General features: G+C 37.1%; 1 protein-coding gene across 7 annotated transcripts in view; it reads left to right on the forward strand.

Moving 5' to 3' along the window:
- Positions 1-20,223, forward strand: part of Tjp1 (tight junction protein 1) — a 249,004-nt gene that overhangs the window by 185,161 nt on the left and 43,620 nt on the right. For all 7 annotated transcript variants that reach the window (XM_085682663.2, XM_085682664.2, XM_085682665.2 and 4 more), the window contains 5 exons: positions 4,972-5,028; positions 13,660-13,784; positions 14,577-14,679; positions 16,872-17,148; positions 19,915-20,018. In XM_085682663.2, the coding sequence (XP_085538789.2) occupies positions 4,972-5,028; positions 13,660-13,784; positions 14,577-14,679; positions 16,872-17,148; positions 19,915-20,018 (666 nt within the window). The remainder of the gene's footprint in view (positions 1-4,971; positions 5,029-13,659; positions 13,785-14,576; positions 14,680-16,871; positions 17,149-19,914; positions 20,019-20,223) is intronic.

The raw sequence follows: 20,223 nt of genomic DNA on the forward strand, positions 1-20,223 counted from the left end.
TACTGTTCAGTTACCCAGTGGTACTGTTTGTATAAGGAAGACAGAATAAACATAGTCCCTGGCCAGTACCAGTTTCCAGAGTACTGTAATTAGTTAATTGTTTCAATGCTTATCTTTTTTTTAAAAAAAAATAGACAAGTGGGCAAATTTCATATATACATATATATATATATATGATTTACTTTTGTAGTTCCATCATAACTTCTATCAAGATACTTTATTTTGAAGTATTTCTAGCAGTACATTAAACTAAAAAGAGATCATGGTATATGTAAGTTAATTTTTAAATTAGATACACCTCTTTACTTAGCTTCTAGAGCAAGAAAGAATCTTAACCAATATCTAAGAGTTTTTTCCAACTTCTGTGCCCGTGTATAAGGGTAACTCTGTCCTGACTTCTAACTAGTAAACTTTTGTCTGCTTAAGTTAACACTTATGTTCTTTTGTGGGTTATAAGATTTATATGTGTTTTTTCACTTTGGCAAATACAAAAATTTACATACATGATTCTAAAGCCAACCTTTTCCCTGCAAATATATAAACATGATTTTTTTTAACAAAATTGGCACCTTTTTCATTTTTCTACATTTTTTAATTAAATTCTGAAATACTGCCACTGACAGTATTTTCACACATTTCTGACATAGTTGTGTTCATTTGTTTCTTAATTTCTATTGAAAATTTATCCTGTAGTCACTATATGCTTATTTCAATAACTACTTGAATTCTTATGTTTAATGAATTGCTTTTTTATTGTATTTGTGAATTTTGTTGGATCCCTGATTGCTCTGGGAATCTTTTCAGGACTTCACTCTACTGAACTTTAGATTAATCTTCTTTTACTACCTCTTGGCATCTCTGTTTTGAGGATTTAAACAATTTCTCTCAGATCGTTACCAGGATATGCCATCTGCTATCTTTTAACACATATTCTATTTCCTATCTTGTACTGCAGCTGTAGAGCGGTGGTCAGAGCACGGCACTTGATTCTCAGAGGGCCGGGATCTGTCCCTGTACTTCTTAGTTCCTGACTCAGTCTCACCCCGGGAACTTTTCTTATTTCTACTCTAGGTAGAATAAAAAGCTAGCAACAACAAAAGTAAAACAAAACAAAACAGAAACAAACTTCAGAGCTCCAGTTCAGGTCAAAGAGTTGTTTCCAAAAAAGTAGGACTTGATTTTCCTAATGGAGGATTGGGAGCCATGCAGAGACTGTTTAGGGTGCTTTAACACTGATCTTCTAGGCAAATATTTAATATAGATAATATTAAATAGGATTTAACATTTCTAAAACTCATGAAAATTTTGTCTTTTTTGATGTTAGATAATGAAGTATATTGATCTCAGATTGAGAGATCTTCAGTTCTTATATTTTGGTGTGTTCTCTGGACATTAAATGTTTTGTATTAGCTCCATTGGTTTTCATGTATTTTTACTGGCAACTTCTCAAGTTCTCTTGATTCTTCCTTCCTTCCCCTAAAATAGTTATAGTCCATAGGGTCATCTTAATCCTTTGTAAACTAGATATTGGCTTCAGTACTACAGTCTTGTAGATCACTCTTAGATCCTTGTCTACTCTAGATTTCTGTCTTGACTTCAAATATGTATACTCACCTGCCTAATTCCTGTGTCTCTGCTCTGATGGTTTCCTGGGTAACTCAAATTAAGCCTATCTGAGGCTGCATTTGTAATGGTTGCCTGCCCTTTCAGAGCTGCTCCCCACACCCCTCTGTAACACTTCCTTCCTAATGTTAATTCTCCTCTGACTGATCTTTCTGCCTTAAATCTGCTTTCCACTTATAGTCTTCAGAATGAACTCTGCTTGTACTGTTTAATTATCTAAAATTTATTAGTGTTTTTTACCTATTGATATTAAGGATCTAAACATTACATCATAATGAATATGATATGTCTGGAGATTTGCGGTTTCTCTGTTTAACTCTCTCCCTCTTTTGCAGCCAGATAGGTACACTCAGTAATAGGAAAATGAGCTTTCTTGTCAGTTCAGCTCTCCTGTCTTACTCCCATTTGTAATTGGCCTAAAGGATGATGAAACTGCCTAGAATTAGGATCTAGAGTTGGCAGGAAGCCCTTCAGATTTGGTGATCTGAGTAGTGTATTTGCCAGCTGGAGCTTAGAACAAAGAAGCCAAACAAACTCTTGGCAGATTCTGAAATACAGCTTTTTTTTTTCTTTAGAAATTATGATTCTAGTCAGTTGATACCAACTTAGAAGTGTATTCAAAACTAATACAGGAGCCATGAATTGCAGTCACTTTTGATGCTAATTATTGAATTTGTAACTTATTCTTTAGTATACTTTAATAAATAGACTTTTGGAACTGAAAAGACCTTTTTCCTTGATGTAATAATTCAGTCTAATTCCCTGATCTTATAGGTAAGGAAAACTAGGATCTCATTTCAAATTTATAACAGATTTGGGTACTGCTCTTATTTTTAGCCTAGCTCATTTTCTGTGTATCGTGAATAGTAATAGAGAATACTAAAAGAAGAATCGTCATCCTTAGTGGATTAATGTCCTGTTCTTTACAAGCTTAAACACTTTTAGAGTGAGACTTGGTGTGGATTAACAGAGGCCCTTATGTAGATTTTTAAGATGATTCATTTTAAAAAGATTAATAAGTTTATAGCATGAAAATTAAGTTTGCGCATAAGTTTATTTGCACAAGTAATAGATGATCATTATAATACAGCACAAAAGGACTTAGAGTGAAAGTAAACCTCTCAGCTTGGCTTACGTTTCTCTTCAGAAGCTGTTGTGTTTTAACTGCTTTTCCAGAGGTGTTTCTCCCTGTTCTAAAGGATTCAGTTCTCACTCATTAATAATCATTTTTCTTTTTGGGGGAGGGTGTAGAGTTTATTTAGTGGGTTATGGAGGAGGGAACGGAAGGTGAGAAGAGGAAGGGAGAGAGGAGAGAGGCAGAAGCTGCCTATCCAGAAGAAGGGCAGACAGACAGACAGACACACACACACACACAGGGCAATAATCATTTTCATAATTTAATAAATGAAAGCCTTAAAACAAAAGGTCCAACTATAGAAGTAAATGTTGGAAACCTCAAGTAGCAAGGGAATGTGAATGAAGTTTTAAGTAGCCAATTTACTGTGAATGGGAAAAGAATAAAAAGACAAACACCTAATGAGAAATATATCCACAGCCTTTATTCCAAGCTGTTGTGAACCTTTTTCATATCTTTTCAGCCTTCTCCCTCCTTAGACTTCAACAAAATTAGATCCGACAATACCCAAGTTATTTTGTAACCTGCTTTTCTTTGCTTTGCCTAACAATGTAAACGAAGTGATCATCACAGCCCTATGGAGAACCACACACTTTTCTTAAGATAGTTCAGGGAACGTATGGGTTATCAGATCACTTACAGTTTGGACTGATAGGGAAGGGATTAAAAGGTCATCGAAGCCCTGCTACTAGTTAATAAAGTGAATCCAGAAAAGCCGTGTAGAGCTTTGCCAGCAGCTCTCATTGTTACTGTCGGCTGAGATTGCACAGGCTGGCAGTTACTGCACACGTTTTATTCTGTGTGTTTTAGTGGAACCTGTTGATGTTTTAGCAGTGATCTACTTATCACTCACTGATTCACATAGATAGAGGAGAGTTTGGGAGGGTTTTTGTTGTTGGTGTGTGTGTGTGTGTTTAAAAATCTGGTCAGTTTTTGTTTAAAACAAAACAGCTTTGTGTCCAGGGGAGTATCATTAAAATAAAGTTTTGCTGTCCATGACTGGAAGATTGAAACAAAAGCTGGTAAGTTTGGCAGTTCTTATCTATGGGAGTGAACAGAGAGAGAGAGCTCCTTTCTCTTTCCTCCCTTATTCTCTTGGGAGGAAAGTCAATCTAGTTGCTTTGAATTTAGGGAAGCAGGCTTTCTTTATAGGGGTTTATTTTCTAAGGTGACATTAATCTTCAATTAAAATTGCTGTGGGAAAAGAGAAATGGTCCCCTGGCACCTTAATGCACGTAGTCTTGTGATGCTACTGATACCCATGTAACAGAAACAAATTTCACTTGTGAAAGATGCATTTATTGTAATAGCTGATGTTCTGAGAAGGCCATGCATAGCACTGTCCCCTTTCACCTTACATTTTGATAATTCTGAAAAATCTATTTTAGAAATAAATGCATATTAGACATTTCAGTTTATTAAAAAGTAGCGCTAAGAGAGACTGTTTTACCTTAAACCACCAACAGCAATTAGTCCAATTCAAAAGAAATTTGCTTTTCAATTTTTAATGTGCATCTTTTAGATCACTTATTTTCTGCTCCATGGGAGACAAAACTCAGCTACTCTGTAGTCTGCCTAGAATCTACTGAAACTTGGATTGATCCTTTTGGTTCTCAAGGGTGAGGGACTGTTTTGTAGATGTGTGTTTGTGATATGTGTAACATGAAAACCTTCTGTATGGCTATAAATGAACTTAGAGGAAATGAGTCTGAAATATAACTGAAACTGGATGGAGCAGTATTGCTTGTGGCTTTAAAACAATGTATCAAATGTTCTTAATCTGTTTTCCTGGAACATGTGTTTATAAATACCAGGTTCAGAGGGATTTTGCTTTCTCTTGTGCTTTATCCAACACAAAGAATGCTCTTAAATGTCCACTTAGATATTTTAAAACTGTTGTTTTATTCTAACCTGTCTGGTGTTATTAAAGTTGCTGATTTAGCTAGCTCAAATGTGCTTTCTGCTCGCATTAAATGTAGAGTGGCATCTGTCCAAGTTAAGTTAAAACAAAGGAAGTTCCTGAGTCTGCTTTTCTATCTCTTAAAACAAAAACAAACAACCCTTTCATAGTTATTAAGTGTTTTCCAGAATACTTTTAATATTAACAGTTTGAGATTGGATATTTTATTGTGCTAAGTTGTTTTCAGAATGCTTTACTTTATTAAAAACTTTTTTTTTTTAAATTAATGCTTTGTTTTCTTTTCCTTTATCAGAGCACAGCAATGGAGGAAACAGCTATATGGGAACAGCACACAGTGACGCTTCACAGGGTGAGTTTCTGCTGCAGTGAATAATCTGTGTTATAATTCAGGATACTGGCAGCTTTGAAAACAATAGAGGAAAGCCAGATGTCAGGAAGCCAAAAGAAAGGGGAAATTTTTTCTATATTCTTTTGTTTAAAATTAGATTTGTAATAAATTCTTCATTTAGGTCAGAAGTGAGCATGATTACTTTTTCACATATCTTTTGGTTATTTCTTGTATATTTGCTATTTTTAACTCCAATTTTAAGTGATTTGTTGTTTAGAATTTTGAAAGAAAAGATAAAAGATTATATGTTAATTTGTTTTGTTTTGTTTTATTTTTGAGACAAGGTTTCTCTGTGGCTTTAAAGCCTGTCCTAGAACTCGCTCTTGTAGACCAGGCTGGCCTCGAACTCACAGAGCCCCGCCTTCCTCTGCCTCCCCGAGTGCTGGGATTAAAGGCATGCACCACCACCGCCTGACCTGTGTTAAATTATAGGCTGGCTGTATATACATGTTTGTAGACTTGGGGTTTAGTTTTAAAGCGAATTATGCTCCTAATAAAATCTTGAGAGATGGTTTAGTACATAACTCAGTTGATAGTGTGCTTAGTTTTAGCACCCATGAAGCCCTGAGTTCTATCCCATCTGAAGTCGGCACTCGGCAGATAGACACAGACAGATCAGAAGTTCAAGGCCATCTTAAAAGGTTGATGTGTGTGTGTGTGTGTGTGTATGCATGTCGGGGGGAACAGTCTTGAAAGGTAAGTATTCATTTGAAATATGTACAACCTAAACATTTGCAGATGGCCCAGAAAAAATTATTGGTAAACACAGTAGAAATAAGAGCTTTGAAGTCATGCTGGGCTGCGTTTTAATTTTACTTATACTTTTCTGCTGCTTTAGAAATGGGGAAGTGACCCAACCTGTCTTGTGAAACCTTGGTGTTTACATGTTTAAAATGAGGCTGGGAGCTGGAGACGTGGCTCAGTAGGAAATAGTGCCTGCTTTTCAAAAGGACTCAAGTTTAGTTCCTGGAACCAATGTTGCGCTTCTCACACCTGTGTCTGTAACTGTATCTCCAAAGGATCCAGTATTCTCCTCTGGTTTCTGCAGGTATACACAGACAGACAGACAAACAGAAGACAGACAGACACACACACACTCAAAACAAAACAAAAACCAAGCAAGCTTAAAAATTAGCTGGGCATGGTGCCACACGTCTTAATCTCAGCACTAGGGAGGCAGAGGCAGGTGGATCTCTTAAGTTCAAGGCCAGCATGTTCTAGATAGCAAATTCTAGGATGGCCAGGGCTACATACCTTACCTCAAAAAATAAAAATAAGATAAGGCTAATGGCACCAATTTATGCTTTGTTCAAATATGTCTTCCAAAATCCACCCCTTTTCTTTTTGAGCAGAGCTACTGATGACTTTCCTGCTTAGAGAATGTTTAAATTTGTGTCATCTGCCTTACCCTGACAGACTACTCCTGAGAAGTTGACAAGCTGGGGTGGGGAAATCACCTTCCTGCTCACTACTGCCACTGACTGTCTCAGGAGTGTGGGAATCTGTGCATAGTGATAAGGCATCAATTTCAAGTGAATCTCACTAAATGAAGAAATCATTTTAATAATATGTATCTTTAATTCAGAAAGCTGAAATACAGCTTTCTGCTATTTGAATTGTGCTTAATAGGTTGCATGTTTAAATCAGATGTATGATACATAAAATAATTTTATACCTCCTGTCTTTCATTTGGTTGGGATATAATGACTTGTTAGCATTCTAAGTATTACATTTATTTTTCCTAATACCGTTATCATTTTTGTTGGTATAATTTATGTAACAGTAAATACGCTCACCTAGTATACATTTCTGAGTTTTGACATAGTCACATAATCACTATCACAGTAAAAATGCAGTGACTCTATTATCTCTCCTTTAGTCCCCTTTATAACCAACTCTGTCCCTTTACTCTTGGCCTTGAGCCACTGATTGTTTTAAAATTTGACCTTTTCTGGGATGTCATATAAATGGATTCATGGAACAAGTAGTCTTTTGAAACTGACTTTGTATGCTTAGATTAATGCATTTGAGATTTCTCTATAATGTTGCTTGTGTTTGGTATCTTGTTCCTGCTTATTACTAAATTCCACCCCATTGTTTGATAGTTTACTCATCCTATAATTGATGGTATGTTTAGGTTGTTTGCAGTTTTTGTTATTATGAATAACTCTGCTTTAGGATATAGAAGAGTTGTTGTATGGACATAACTGTTTTCTTGGGTAAATAGTTAGAAATGGAATGGCGGTTGTTTTATGCTAGCTGTTTAATTTTATAGGAAGTTATCAGACTGAATAATTCTGTCTCACCAGCGTTGGATAAGAGTCACTCAGTCATCTCATCAACTCTTGATACTGTCAGTTTTAACCACTGAGTTTAGCCATTCTAATAGCTATCTAGTTGATAGAGCTGTTATCATTGTAGCTTTTTTAGTTTGTATTTCTCTGTAGATTAATGGTAAGCACCTTGTAACGATCAGTTTTCACTCCCAAGTTGAGTGGATTTGCAGTCATCTAGGAGCCGGGCGGCGGGAAACGGCCCGCCGCTCCTCTTACTACAGACTGAGCATGTCTGTGAAGATGTTTCTAAACAGGTTTCACCGAGGAGGGAAGACCCACACTGAATATGGGTAGTATCATTCCTGGAGTCCTGGGACTTGGTCTCCCCACTTTCAGACTGAACAGACTGACCAGCTAGCTACCTATTCATTGAAATGTTTATTTCATTATAAATTATATAATTTAAAACCAAACTATGGGTCTGCAAATCAGAAAATGTTAAGCTAATTGCTATCTCTGACATTTTTACATTTTAAATCAGAAATCTATAAATTTTAGTACTTTTAATTTTCTAAGTTAATTTTTTAAATCTTAACTTAATTCTTTACTGAAAATGCCCCATTTAGTCAAGTAGAAAACTTCTAGACTTAAATAAAGTAAAGTTGCAGGATATAAAATCAATATTTAAAAAGCCAGCAGCCTGACTGAACAGTGGTGGCAGGCGGATCTCTGAGTTCACAGCCAGCCTGGTCTATAACGTGAGCTCCAGGAGAGCTAGGACGGTTACACAGAGAAACCCTGTCTCGAAATCAAAAAAAGAAACAAAACAACCCCCCCCCAAAAAAAAAAACAAATGCCCATACACATCAGCTTTCATTTATATTAACAGTCCAGTCTTTGAGAAAGAAGTTAGGAAAACTGTTCCACTCAAATATCCACAGCCCCCACTTAAGTATTTAGGAATATATCTAACCAAGAAAATGGAAGATGTCTACAAGGAAAATTTCATAGTATTGAAAAGGAAATCACAGAAGATTCTAGTTGATGGAGAAATAGTCTGTTCTTAGAAATAATATTATGAAAATGTTTATAGTACCCAAATTAATTTACAGAATATTGTAATATTTATCAAAATTCCCAGGTCACAGGCTTAGAAAAAACACAGTAGTTCATATGTAACCACAAATGTCACAGATAGCTAAAGCAATCCCAAGAAGTGAGAACGATGCTGGGAGTCTTACAGTACACGACTTCAAATTATACTATACAGCTGCAGTGACAAAGAGCCTGATACTTGCATAAAACAGACAGAAAGATTAGTGGAATAAAACAGAACCCAGAAGTAAAACAGCAAAAATGAGGCCACTTAATTTTTGACAAAGGAGGCAATAAAAAGACTGCTTATTCAACAAATGGTATTGGTAAAACTGGGATTCTACCCACAGAAAAATGAAATTAGATTTGTATCTTCCTGTACAAAAATTAATTCAAAATAGATAAAAAAAAATTAAGACCCCAAACACTAAAAGTTTCAGAAGAAAACACAGGTAATTCATTTCAAGATGTTGGACTGAGCAAGAAGAACAGCTCAGGCCTAACCCCAAGTGTCAGCAGATGGGGCTGCATGACAGCTAACGCTGCTGTGCAGAAAGGGAACGGCCAGCAGGGTGAGCAGACAGCCCACAGAATGGAAGAAAACCCTTACCAGCTACACTGCAGATATGCAGAATTTACTAGCAGCTGCAGAAATTAAATACTAAGGAAATGCCATTGCCAATCAACAAGTGGGCAGATGAATTGATTAGATAGTTTTAAAAAAGAAACACAGATGGCCAGTGACTACTTTAAAGGTGTTCAATATCTCTAGCCATCAGGAAAATACAAATTAAAACCCTTTGAAATACCCCTCATGCTAATCAGAATGGCTGTCGTCGATAAATCTGAAAACAAGTCTTAGAGAGAATGTGGAGAGAAAGGAAATTTCACTGTTGCTGGGGGTGCAAACTCATACAGCCATTGTGGAATCAGTTTGAATACTTCTCGAGAAGAAAAATGGTCTTCTAGGCCTACCTTAAACAAAAGGAATCAGAAATCTTTGGTCAGAAGGGACAACCTAGCTGATCTTCTTTCTTTGCAATAAACCTGGAAAGCTACTGCTCTAGGACAGTGTCAGCAAGCTGTGGTCCAAAGATGAGATTTGTCCAGGTAGTAACTGCGTGCTTTTATTGTGTATGTGCATGTACACAGAAGCATGCGTTTCATATGGAGGGCAGATCCAACCTCAGTGTCATTTCTCAGGAGAGAGTCACCTTGTCTATTTGAGACGAGGTTTCTCATTGGCCTAGGGCTTGTTCATTAGGCTAAATTTGCTTATACACATACCAACTCACCCAGCCTTTTTACTTGGCACTATCAAACTCAGGCCTACAGGCTTGTATGTCAGCACGGTACTAAGTGAACTGTTTCTTCAGCCCTTCCAATTATCTGCCTTTATAAATATGACTTTATTGGAACATAGCCACCTTCATTTACCTACTGTGACTGCTTTTGCAGTGTACAGAGTTGTGGATAGCCATAACATGGATTTATAGCCTGCAAAGCTCCATATATTAATTAGTATCTGGATTTTCATAGAAAACTCGTAGTCTTGCTCTAGACACTACATTTTATTCTGGAGCAATTTAGGCCATCAGAAGTTATGGGTATCTGAAAACACTGTTCTGCAGGCTTAGAGAAATCAATTTAGTTCATCTTTGGCAAAAGTCTTGCAACTTACTTTGGAAGAGCTGTTTTTTGAGAACCTTTCAGAGGGCCTGGAGAGATGGCTCAGTGGGTAAGAGCTAGGAGACTCAAGTTCAGTCATATTTAATTGGCTTACAATTGCCTCTTACTCTAGACTCCAGCTCTAGGGGATCTGACACCCTCTTCTGGACTCCACAGGCACCTACACTCACACTTATCGGATGCACATACACATATCAAAAAAGAGATCTTAAAAAAACCCTCATCAAAGAAACACCAGTTTCTTTTAGGAAAACCATTCCTTCATGTGACACTGCTCTCACATGTACATTTGTTTACATAGATTATTGACTAGATTCTGCTGAAGAGGAAACATGCGGGTTTTGGTTTCTTTGAGATTGTGACCTCACTTAATATTATACATCCTAAGTATTGATTTTCCTCCAGTTTTTGTTAACTTCATTTTTTTTAAGAGTTGAAGAGTATTCCATTTTATAGAAAAATATATCAAATTTTCATTATCCATTCATCTCTTGATGAACAACTAGGTTGATTTCAGTTTTTTGCTATAAGTGAAAAACAGCAATAGACAAGGGGGCACCAATGTCTCTATGGTAGTGTGTGATAGAGTTCCCTAGATCTATGACCAGGAATGAAATAACTGGTCTCTGCGCTCAGTGGTCCTCAGTGACAGCTAAATAAACTTCTCAGCGGTCTGCCCCATCATTATGCATTATACTCTTCAGGGTTTGAAATTCTGCTCAGTTTTGTATTTCCTTAGTTACACACAAAAAAATTTATTGTGCATGCGAGATCAGTAATGGTTCACAAAGCCTCTCCTAAGAGATCAGCAGCACTGTCCAATTACCCTATAGTACAATCCACATATGGGTTAAAAGAATTTAATTTTTATATTAAAAATGGCTGAAAATTTTTATAACATCCTATTTGACTCAGTATTCTCAATACCATTTAAACATGTAATTCATATTTTAAAATCATTTCCTTGTCCTTGTGCTGTTAGAAAATGTGTATACATTTTACAGTTTGAGCATATTTCAGGCAAGACCAAGCACATTTAAAGACTTGGAGTCACAGAAAGACCATCATACTTTTAGATGCCATCTATAGTTTAAGGTTCTATACCTTAACTACATTTAAGGGGGTTGGATTCTGTGATGTACTTCTTCCATCATAACACCCCTCTTTATTTTCAGACTTCCTTCCTTAGAAATTGCATGTCTTTTAATAATCCTTTGAGAAATAAAGTGAATGCTCAAAATGAGTTAGGCATTTCTATTTTCATGCTCAAGTATTATGGTAACATTTTAGAGGGTAAAATTACTGAAGCAAAGAAATTAGGAAGGAATCTTTAGGCAAGCTGCTAAGTCTTTTATATAAGGAAACAATTGAATAGGAGAAAAGCTTGGGATGGCAGTGCCAGTGCAGCGCAGGGCTGTGGTCTTTATTAGGTGGTGCCAGGGGAGCTGTTTGTCATGTATAAAGTGATGAACTTGCCCTCCATGTGCAAAATCAGGCCCAAGTGTTACTAGAATCATAGAACCTCAGGAAGAAAATACAAGAATAGATACTGACCTTAGATTAGGAAAAACTTCATTATGTATGTTGTTAGAAGCCCAAAACAAATAAAACAATTCAAATTGGGCCTAGTCAAAATTGGAAATGTTGGTATTTGAAGGACACCATCAAGAGAGTGAGACGATAACAGAGAACAAGAGAACAAATGATATATTAATAAGGACTTTATTTGAAGTCTGTTCCCTGCACTCTTACAACTCAGTAATACAAAGACATAACTCAGATGGGAAATGAGCAAAAGGTCTGACATTTTTTTTCAGAGATATGTAAAAGTAAGTAAGCACATGAAGAGATGTTCAGCATCAGTAGTCAGCAAAGACCCGTTGTGGCTGTTAGCGTGGCTATAAGAATAGACAATAGAAAGTCTGACAAGAATGGAAAAGATTGGCACTTTCATACATTGTTGATATTAATGTAAAATGAAACAGCCATTATAGAATACAATTTAAGAATGCCTCAGAAGTTAATCGTATAGCTACCATATGACCCAAATATTGCACTTTTAGAATAGACCTAAAAGAAATGAAATAAGATAGCTACCCAATAAGTAACATGTGAGTATTCACAGCAACCTTATTTATAATGACCAGAAGTAAAAACACAAACACCCAGTATGAAACTTGATAAGGACAGTTGTTATAATTGTTATAAAGACAACCTGTCCCCACATAAATATAACACCATAAAGACATTTATGCCATGGAAGCCAAATTGATATATTAGGAAACCCATTGCAATAGTAGATTCATTAATAGTTATGGAGTTATTTTTATCATTTAAACAACTTTCTGTTTGTGTGTATATGCATGTATGTGGAGGATGCCAATACTAGGTGTTGTCTTTAACTTCTGTCCATTTGGATATTCTGTCCTAATTCTTAACCAGAACTCACTGGATAGTTTTTTAGGAAATTCAAGTAATCAACTCAAACAGTGATTTCTTGTTTTCGCTCTTTAAAGACAAGGCCTCTATTTCTCAGGCTGCTTTGAATTTACCAAGGTGACCTTGAACTTCTGGTTCACCTGCCTCCACCTCCCAGTTGCTGGGCTCACATACATGTACAGCTATACCTGGTTCACACAACAAGTTTTAAAGTCAAATAGTCTAATATAGTACAGTCCAAAGATACACAGATTTGATTCTTAAGTGTTGACAAATGCTGGCAAAGTGTTTGTTTTCCATGATTGAAATATGCATCTGTAAGAGCAGGAAGTTTATATACAGTGAAAATACTGTCACAGGTATTGTCATTGCTTGGGCACAGTGGCATCCACAGTTGAAAGTGCACATGTTGTTTGTTCAGAAGCAAGGTGGAGGTGCGGTCCTGACACTTAAGAATGTTTGGATTTTTTTTTTTTTTGTATTGGGCCATTGTGTCGCTGTCATAGAAATTTTAGTTCTTTCATAAGTTTGTATCTTATAATTTATTTAGTTAAAATATAAAGAAAAAAATGACTGATAAACTGGAGTGCCTTTTCTATTCTATGCAGTGTATGTGGGACACTAGTGTGTAAGAGATTTCCTTCTGGAATTTTTAGAACAATTGAAGGAAGTTGAAATACCTAATACTTGATTTTTAAGGCAACTGTGTGAAATGACAGATGGTTTATGTATGGGCTAAATCTTTCATTTCTGAACCAGGTGTCCGTGTTCATGATGATCACACTGAGCACTGCCTGTCCCTTCAGGACCCTTTCGATAATCAGAAATCACTCAGGATCTTAACTTTTCAGAATTTTAAAATTACTTTAGTGCTTATGGAATATTTATGCAACTGACATTTTTAATATTGTTATATCTAGTATATAATTTATTGGCACATGAATTCTTGTAGAATGGACTGATGATTGTAATGTATAACCATGCAAGTGACTATAAATCATAGATGCAATAAGATTATAATTTAGTTATATATGCTGTAATGAGCAATTTTGTTGTCCTTAATAGAACTATTTTACTGCAATTGCTATTTTAGGCTCCTGGGTTTGGATTTGGAATTGCAATATCTGGTGGAAGAGATAATCCTCATTTTCAGAGTGGGGAAACCTCCATAGTGATTTCAGATGTGCTAAAGGGAGGGCCAGCTGAAGGACAGCTACAGTAAGTGTGTGGGGTTTTGTTCTTTAATTCATTAATTCAGATCTCCCTTCCCTACCTCCCTACTCCCCTCCTTCTCCTCTTCTTCCCCTCTGCAGTGGTCCTGTTCCCCCAATCATAGATCTGTTTTGTTAGAGATTTAGAATTTTGTACATCCAACTTGTGCTGTACTTACTTAATATTTTTCCTTAAGTGAATGCACACTTATCCTTAAGAAATCTTTATTAGTGGTGTAAATGGACAGCTAAGTATTATTTACTTTAAATAGAGAGTAACCATAATGGAAAGGAGAGTGAAAGCAAACTAGTGACTAGTTCAGGTGGGCACTAGTTTTTGAGGGCCTCTCACATGAAGTCTTCCCTTTCTGTATGCTAAGGAGATAAGTACAATACAGGTGATAACAAGGGTAGGAAGGAAAAATCGAGACTGTAATCAGGAGTCAAAGACATTTAAAAGGAGAAAGACTTAATATTTAATGACAGTGTCTGCTAGCTGGGTGGCTTAGTTTCATCTAATGCTCTAACTCAGCTACAATTACCTTTTTATTTGTTGTAGTGCCTGCTATTCAGGCTTTTGGGGAAACACTGCTGCTACATCAGAAGAAAAAAAACTGATGTCCTGTGGTTACTTATTTGCTAAATGCTCTTGTGAAAGGCCTGCCAGTAAAATTTGATGCTGTTTTTATTATTGCTTTAAAGACAAGCACATTAATTAACCTGTCATTCAGAGAAGACTTTAGTAAGGTCTTACATGGTTTTCTTTAACATGTTTTTCTGGTGTTCCACTCCCCTTTAGGGAAAATGACCGAGTTGCGATGGTTAATGGTGTTTCAATGGACAATGTTGAACATGCTTTTGCTGTTCAGCAGCTAAGGAAAAGTGGGAAAAATGCAAAAATTGTGAGTATCTATTATGTTGAATAATAGAACTATCAAGTACTCGTGATATTTGTTTGGTATTTGAATCTTCCCTACTCCCACCCCCTACTTTTTTTTTTTTTTTTAAACAGGGTCTCTCTGTGTAGTTCTGGTTGTTTTGGCACTCTATGGAGACCAGGCTGGTTTCAGATACACAGAGATCCTTCTGCCTTTGCCTCCCAAGTGCTGGAATTAAGGTGTTGCACACCCAGCTACTTCCTGTCCTTTAAGAAATAAAAAGTTAGTTGTTGACGGGTATGAGTGCTCCTACCTCTTCTCTACTATGTATTTAAATCTAAGTTCAGATGGAAATTTTCTTTTCATTTATAAAAGGAGAGGAGGCTGCAGTCTTCTGTGGCTTAATGAATGCTATTTCCTCTTTTATGTATTTATGTCAGTCTTGGCAAGTATTGAGAAAGTGTGTGTAGCCCTCCTTGCTGGTATGAACTTTGCTGGGAAACTTCTTCTGAACCTACATCATTACCACCTCATTTAAGTGTGACTTGTTGAGGAGAGAGGAAAAGCCAGGCTTATCTATGAAGAATTGTTCAAGATGCAGTTCAAATTACTGTCTTAAAGCCAAAGGCTGCGATTGCAGGATGCACTAGCATGCTCAGTTTATACAGTACAGGGTATGACTTCTAGTACAACTCGCTGGAGATTGAAGTCGGGGTGAAACCAGCGTTGGGGGAGTTTAAGGAGCTCTCCTTTTTTTCTTAGTAGCACATTGCTTGTCTCTCCCACATGCTAGCTTGTTTTGCTACTTGTCCTCCAACTTTAAACAGACGCATTCTGGTTAATCTGGGAAGTACGAAGCAGCAGTGTTTAGTGTCAACTCAGCCTTAGAAGAAATTTAGCCACAAAAGAAATAGAACATAATTCGGAAGGGAATAGCAAGACAAGATTATTAGGCACTTATCAGGCAGATTTGAAGTAAACTGGGAGAGATGAAGCTGTAAGTCACATAGGATGGTAACTGATGAGGAAACCTCTTGGAAGTACGTATTGATAAGAATCAGCCCAAATAGCAAGGTTTTTTTCATAGACAGAATGACCCACTTAATCTCTGAGATTACAAGAAAGAAGCATCAGATAAGCAAGACACATTGAAGGGCTTTTAGAAAGGGGAGTAAAGGGACACTGACTCCCTAGAGCAGGCCGAGGAACTGAGGCCTTCATGAGCGATTGAAAAGAAACGTGTGTTAGGCAGTTTCATTGAGAGGGAACAGGATGTGGATGAAAGGATTGCTGAGCACCACCAAGACTTCTGCTAGTAGAATGAGTGTATAGATGGCCTAATCAATAAAAAATATTTTTTATTATGTCAAAATACATTTGGTGTTTATCATGGCAAATGAGGGGCAGAAACCAGTAGAAAGTGATTTAAATTGACTGCAAGTGAGGCTGTGAGAGGTGGTGAGCAAACAGAAGAGCATTGAGCAGCAGAAATAACCCAAAGGTGCCCAAAGAAGACATGTGTTCCCCAAGAAGCTCTTACAGGTCCCTAGAGGACATACAGTGTACCACTGTCAGGGAACCAAGTGGCTTCAAGGATTAAGAACTGCATATTCAGAAGATGCACATAGATCTTGAACTTAGAAACAAAGAAATGAGTGGACAGGGAACACTGAGAAGGAATGGCAGAATGAACTTGCACTCAGGTCAGAGACAGAAGGCAGTTTGTATTGGGAAAGTATGCCAAGCTCATGAGCTCCCGCAGAGTAAGTTGTGTATTAGTTTTTGACAAACGTATCCTTCAGCAGTCTGGCAGAACAACTATAGACTTTGATAAGGATGCACTATCAAATGGTGATTAAATAAGGTGAGTTTGTTGTGGTTTTGGCTACAGTGTCCATAAGGTATGTGATATGCTTAGAGTATAGTTCCAATCCTTCATTCCACAATTCCCTGTAAGCTTGTGATTCTTAGCACCTTGAAGATGGTTATAAATTCTGGAAGGATTTCGCAAATTTATTATTCCTAATCTGTTGCTTAGCCTTATCTATTAGGAGGGTAGAGAGCAGCCATTGTGGAAATGGATTGGTGTGATTACTATATTATCTCCCTTGTATTTAAATTAGTTAATGTAGGTCAAGAGAAATGTATGTTTCTTTTCTCTTATGGATGGAGAGTAAGTGAGTATCCTTGAGTGCATAATCTCTTCTTATTTGTAGACCATTCGGAGGAAGAAGAAAGTTCAGATCCCTGTAAGTCGTCCAGATCCTGAACCAGTATCTGATAATGAGGATGATAGTTATGATGAGGAAGTACATGATCCAAGAAGTAGCCGTGGCACTTTAGTCAACAGACGGAGTGAGAAGAATTGGGCAAGGGATAGAAGTGCGAGTAGAGAGAGGAGCCTGTCCCCTCGTTCAGACAGGCGGTCTGTGGCCTCGAGTCAGCCTGCCAAACCAACCAAGGTCACATTGGTGAAGTCTCGGAAAAATGAAGGTATTCTTCATTGACTCTTATTGTTTTCACAAGACACTTTTAAAGCTGGTTTGAAAATAAAGTGTATACTAGTTGCATTTTGGTTTTATTGTGACAGGAACAGCCAAAATCAAATTATGCTCGCAAGAAATGTCACTGAATTGAAATGCTGTGTTTAGATCAATAGTAGTATGATCATGGGAAAAAATTTAAGGACTTATTTAGAGGGCAAAGATGGGTTATTTGTGAATGGAAGGATTAACATTTTTAAACTGAAGTCCAGCTACTGTGTATTACTTCATCAAATTATGGGCTTTTTAAATGGCCCTTTGCTAATTCTTGCTTTTAGTTACATATGGTTGATCACTTTGATTTCAGAGTTGTTGAAGAGTATTATGAAGGTTAGCTTTGATGTAGCCACCTCACACATCTTGTCACGGGTGTTCTTCCCACCCCGCAGCGGCCTAGCCAGCAAGTGAAGCTGCACTTACACTCCTGCTCTCTCTGATCTAGTGTCTGCTTCCCAGCTCATCTAGTTTGTAGAATGTTGTCGTCTTTGGACTTCTGTAAGACTCATCTTCCTGAGGTTTCATTTTCATCACCCTATCCTTTAATGCTCTAGCTTTCTGTTCACGACTCTTTCTTGCACTTACTGTGGTTTCTTTTGTAGTAGTCTCATTATCCCCGTTACTTCAGTGCACTGCTAATGTCACCATTTACTTCTCTAGTTCAAATCAGTGCACCTCTTGTGCTCCCAGGGATTCCTCAGAGTCAGCCACATCTCAAGGGCTGAGATTTTATTCTTAAACTTTTTCTTCGTGTTTCTAATGAAGTATTTCTTGGACTGTATTCCTGTCAATCTAATTTCTCAGTCAGCTAGGCACAGATAATATATAGTACTTACCCTTGACATTTCTTCTCTGTATAATGAACTTCATACATACCCCCTTGCTGTCCCACTCTGCCTTTCTCCACTGCTGATTTTCTTTTCCAGGCTGCTGCTATCTCTTCAGTATGCTTTGCCAGTTCTGTGGCTGGTCTCTGGGCCCGTTCCAGTCACCTCTGTACACTCTGGTGAAGGTGCCATCTGACTTGCTTCTGTGTTTGTATCGGTGTCAGTTGTCCTAGTCTTAAGACTCTATCATACCTGCCATGTTCTCTCCTTTGTACATTGGTGTATTTGTTTTGAACACTCCAGCCTTCTGCTCACAACACACTTGAGGGTTAGATTTAGTGTTTCTTAGGGGGAAGTTTTAACTTTATTATTTTCTTTCTCAGAGAGGCCTTCTCTGACCCTGGTAGGTATGCATATTTAGTTCCATTGCTTTTGAATACTTTGTTGTACTATTAAATTACCATGGTAACATCTTTTGCTCTGCTGCCTAAATTGCCAAAGTACAGGGACTATCTGATCTGTTTCGTCTGCACATAGTTACTGTGTACCCAAAGAAATACCTAAAATAAAGGAGTAAATTGATACACAAGAACTATTATGCCTCCATCCATATAATGATCATTTGTAGCCTTTTTTCTTTGTTTGTTTTGTTTTGAGACAGGGTTTCATTTTGTAGCTCTGGCTGGCCTGGAATTCACTTTGAAACCACACTGGCCTTGAACTCACAGAGTTCTGCCTGCCTCTGTCTTCATGTGCTGGGATTAAAGGTGTATGCCATGTCCAGCCATTAGTAACCTTTTAATTGTGAATTAGAATGTTTCCTTAGTCCTGTGGTTTTTTTTTTTTTCTGATGAAATGGCACTTAACATTGCCTGTCTGGATCTTCTAATGTCATCCCCCCCCCTTTTTTTTTTAACCTGGGTACTAGCCCTGCTTCTATATATAGTCTTCGGATAAATTGTAACTGTGATAGAAAATTTAGACTTTTGCACGATGAGCTTCATAATTTATTGCAGATTACTTTTTTTTTTTAATCTTGACTTTTCAGTTTGGGTTTTTGTTTAAGTTTGTTTCTTTTAAAATGCAGTGAATCTTAGAGTCCTCCTTTCTCCTTTTATTGACCAAGAGCATTTCTTTTCTTACTAATGCAGGACGGGTGTTTACAGCTTCTGTTTCATTTGTCTCGCTGAGATAGAATCTTAAAATGTGGTCCTCACAGTTCTGTCCTATCTCTGCCACTGAGTGTGGGTGTCACGTGTGTACTCTACCACACCTGCCTTGGGTGCTTGTTTTACAATACATTTTTTGTAATTTCCTTAACTCTGACCACATATCCACCCACAGCTGAAATCACCATTTCCTGGGTCCTTGGAGGCTGAATAAATGAGAGAGCACTGTGTGTATTAACTCCTGTTCACATCTGCTTGACTAATGATGAACTGTTGCCCGAATTAGTGGAATGCATTCAAGTTCTTGAGTTTCTCTTCGTTTGCCCACACCTAAGAGCTAAGGAAAACAAAGCTAGTATTTGATTTATAACAGTCATCAAAAGTATTGTTGGACTACAAAGTTTTTTAAGCCTCAAACAGGTCATGCTAAAGAATTGTGTTCTTTAAACATTATAAGACAATAGTATGTCATCACACAGTCAGACAAAAATTGGCTACTATCTTTTAGGGCTTCTTTTCAGTAAAATAGGGAGGGACACATAATGTTCTGTTTAAACCATGTTTTATTTCGCCTTTACACGACATTGCAGGCTTTGGATGATTTAAGGATAATGATCTTAGGTGCAGGGAGGTCAGATAGCCAGGAATTTTAATCTTACAATTTAAACTGCACTTAATTGTTTTAGGATTTTGAACTAAAGATATTTAAATGTTTTCTTCCAGAATATGGTCTTCGATTGGCCAGCCATATATTCGTAAAGGAAATTTCACAAGATAGTTTGGCAGCAAGAGATGGTAACATTCAAGAAGGGGATGTTGTCTTGAAGGTATAGTCACATTGTGTATTTTAATGAACTGAAACAAAAAACAAATTTTAGAGTTACTGTGTAACCTCTGCTTGTGTTTGAAGTGGTTTTGCCAGAGAGAATAATCAGCATTTACCATGCCCATTGTGAGGTTGGGTGTTAACGTGAGAGAATTAAATCCTGAAAATATATATCACTCACCAGGATCATTTTGGTAATTGTTCTA

Source organism: Myodes glareolus, chromosome 24 (assembly GCF_982192425.1).
Source record: "Myodes glareolus chromosome 24, mMyoGla1.1, whole genome shotgun sequence".
Lineage (NCBI taxonomy): Eukaryota > Metazoa > Chordata > Mammalia > Rodentia > Cricetidae > Myodes > Myodes glareolus.